Consider the following 3,760-nt stretch of genomic DNA (forward strand, 5'->3'; position numbering starts at 1 on the left):
TATAAGTGAATAATTCATAACAAAAGGATTAGTCCTTACTTCTACTGGTGAATACTTAAAAAAAATAAAATAAAATTTTTAAAATGTATGATCTTAGTCACCTATATATGAGATGGTTTGTTTGGGTTATGCAAATACCTACCGACTTTCTTAATTAAGCTAAGTTTATGTGCTTATTATTTTAATTAATTATGTTTTTAGTTCCATTTGAAATTGGCAGGCAATCTAGAAAGTATATATAGTTACTGAACATCCAACAGCTTCGTAGCTGTCTAACAATGTTGTTTACTGTTGTCGTGTCTTTAAGAATAAAATGTTGTTTGATCATATAGGACATGTTCTCCGTCTATATATAAAAAAATTGACGACACCAACCAACTTGGAATCCTGAAATAATGAACATCAAAATAAGAGCCGGTTCTTAGTTTAATTAAATGGCAGAAATTACTATTATAATGATACAATACTAGATATGAACAATCTTTTTCGTACAACTATTGCGCAATAACGATTTAAAAAAAAATCATACTTATATTGAAGGTATATTTTTATATCACTAACATAAATATGAAAACATTTCAAGTTTTATAATTGTATAATAATATAAAAAATATTGCTCACCTAGTAGTGTTACTTAAGTAATATTGTTATGCTATCCTGTGATTCTCTTCTTTCATACACATATATCTTATCTTAAAATAATTATAGGCATGTACAGAGAAAATGAAGATACCAAGGACCAAATTATTATACTAATGCATTAAAATCCTTTCTGCCAATATATTGGGAACTTTTCTTTGCACTATTGTAGGTACAGAATATGAGGGCATGTTATTCTTGAGCATCCAATGCAATGTCTGATTTCTGAACTATATATGTAGGCATTATTACGGCAAAAACTAAGGAACCTCATCAGAGAGAAAAAGCATTATGCTTTTAAGATGTGAAAAGACCTATACTCTTTTAAAAATTAAAATATGATATTGTTTTGCAGGATTCACTTCCTTGATGGGCATGCAGCCTTTTATTAATTCTTTTCTATTTTAAAATATTATTCAATTAAAAAATTATTGAAGGGTAGGTATCTTAGAAAAAAATAATTTAATTATTAATTTTTTAAAAGTATTTTGATAAAAATACAATTTAATCAATAAAAAAAATTTATTAAAAGGTATTTTAGTAAGAAAAATTTAATGATAAAAAATAAAATTTTTGCTAATGGGTATTTTTTCAAAAAATAATTTATTTTTTCTTAAAAAATGGATAAAGTTAATATTAGTTAACACAAAAAATTTAAAATAGATTAAAGATGATGTTTTTTAAAAGTTAAAAAAGAGAAAAATGTACATTTATAAAATAGAAAGGAAGAAAGTGTCATTTTAGCATCTTTTAGAGGAGGAGAATGAAATTTTCTCTAAACTTTTTTATAAGCATTAAATATATATGGTGACTAATGGTAGTTGATTATTTGTGTCTAAAACATTGTCGTTATTTTTTTACTAACAGAAATACTTTTTAACATTTAGACTCCTATAATTAATGTTAAATGATCAGTAGAATTTATTTTTTTTTTGTAAATAATTAATTAATAATGTTTAAAGTATGGGTTAAAAGTATGTTGTTAAATTGCTAGATTAAAAAATTGGACGAATAACTAAAAGTGTTGGTCAAGAACAATAAATTTTGTTATTTCTTAAATTTTTTTCTTTTTATATTGATACTCACTTTATTATATTATTGCTTTAAATTTTTAATGCAACAGTTATTTAACGTTTAAATACTAAGTTTATTTTATTTTAATTTTCTATGGAATGTTCATAAACATGCTCACTTTTAGATGAATACATTAAATATCATAACTATTCCTCTGGAATTAAACTGCAAGACTGCGTTTGGTCTGGAGAATAATAAAATATAAAATAAATTGATACAAAAATTAATATATTTTGTATTTTGTTTTTTAATAAATTAAATATAAAAAATAATATGATAGCTGCCATATCACATGAACTAAATCCAACCAAATTAAATAATAAGACTTAAAATAATATTAATTATAACTGATTTTTATTATGTTAAACTAACTTAATTAAACATAGTTAACAAAAAAAATTTAGATGTGAAACATTATTCATGCATGATATGTTGGTATCACGGAAACTATTGAGATTTTAGAATATTGAAACAATAATAGTGTCATATTTATTAATATTACAAACTTTGCATTGAACATATCTAATTATCTATTGATATCCAAAAATATTTGAAAAATAATAAAAAAATAAGTTTAAAACAGTTTATAAAANCTGGGATGAAAGTAGTGGTCCTGCGTATTATTGGAAGTTTTTATGATTTTCGAGCAGCCAATACATAAAAGAGAGTTTCTATAAATGAACCCATATTTGGAAAGAGAATCTTATAAGATTTTAGACTCTTCCATCGTAATAGCTAATTTTGCAGCAATGATTCTCTCAAAATTTTACAGCTCATCATTACATTAGTGCTTAGGATTCTAATGGGTGGAAGGCTAATTGAAATGTCACTGATTGAAACCGTTGGAACATTGATCTTTAACGTGATGCTATGTTATAAATCTCGAGCAAAGATTAATTAATAGAAGCAACATCTGAAAAATAAAGTCTAATAAGCCTTGATCTTTTTCATTATTATAGCTAATTTTTGTGGTAATAATTTTTCGAAAATCTTGTAGCTCATGAGAGGCATGTGTGAATAGTTAGAGCTCGCTCTTAGCTGGTAAATAATTTCGATGTCCTTAATACGTACCTTTAGTTAAAGTAGTGTCTGATTGATACTAGTGTATTATGTAAAAGACGTTGCAACTGATACTCATTTCACCAAGTGTTACAAATTAATAACCATGAATGCTTTATCGAGTAGATATGATATTATTATTATTAGTAGCAAGTCATGAGTCTCTTGTGTAAGCCACTTTTTACATTGTTGCTGATGTTATTATGCATTTGGAGATGTTTCAGTGTAAACAAAATAGTGGAACGCTATCAAAGGAAGGTCAAGGATCTACATAGCCTCAACACCAAACAAATCCAAGAAAATACACAGGTTAATAATTAGCCCCTTAATATCCATTATATTCCTATATATATATTCATTCTATATCTGCAAGCTATAGTGAATGTTTGTTGTTTCTTCCGTACATGGAGCAGGTAAAGGAAGGTGATGACATCAACATCACAAAGAAGCTAGAGCAACTAGAAGTTTCTAAAAGGTTTTAAGTACTGACTTTATTTAATAACTTAATTTGATGAGTTCATTAGTGTGCTGATCATCATCATATTGCGTTACTGATGAAGTGAGAAACACAAAATATTGTTGCAGAAAGCTTTTGGGAGATGGTTTGGATTCATGCCCCATTGAAGAGTTACAACAGATAGAGAATCAGCTGGAACGAAGCTTAACCAAAGTTAGGGCAAGAAAGGTATATATGTTCTTCGCTTAATTCAAACTCATGTCAGCTTTCTAATTCTAACTATTTATGTTGTTTATCCATCTTGCGTTCTAGTACATCGGTTTTAAATTTTAGTTTTTATTTGGAATTGCAACTGCAATGTGATTTTTATTCGCACAATTAGAGCCATTATAGGCCACATCAACTCGCAATAGCTGAAAATAAACTCAAAATTAAAATACTTCCTTGTGTTCTAAACTTTTTAGAAATCTTATCTCGCATATATATAAAAAAGAGAAAATATAAGAAAATAATATTTTTTAAACAACGTGA

The 3,760-nt window shown here is 26.4% G+C and overlaps 1 protein-coding gene across 3 annotated transcripts in view; it reads left to right on the plus strand.

Annotated features, from left to right (window-relative positions):
• LOC107631115 (agamous-like MADS-box protein AGL19) overlaps positions 1–3,760 on the plus strand; it is an 8,987-nt gene that overhangs the window by 2,399 nt on the left and 2,828 nt on the right. For 2 of the 3 annotated variants that reach the window (XM_021122216.1, XM_016334452.2), the window contains exons 3-5: positions 2,988–3,081; positions 3,186–3,247; positions 3,358–3,457. In XM_021122216.1, the coding sequence (XP_020977875.1) occupies positions 2,988–3,081; positions 3,186–3,247; positions 3,358–3,457 (256 nt within the window). The remainder of the gene's footprint in view (positions 1–2,987; positions 3,082–3,185; positions 3,248–3,357; positions 3,458–3,760) is intronic. The other variant, XM_016334459.2, reaches the window with a different exon arrangement.

The sequence above is a fragment of the Arachis ipaensis genome, chromosome B01 (genome assembly GCF_000816755.2).
Source record: "Arachis ipaensis cultivar K30076 chromosome B01, Araip1.1, whole genome shotgun sequence".
Classification (NCBI taxonomy): domain Eukaryota; kingdom Viridiplantae; phylum Streptophyta; class Magnoliopsida; order Fabales; family Fabaceae; genus Arachis; species Arachis ipaensis.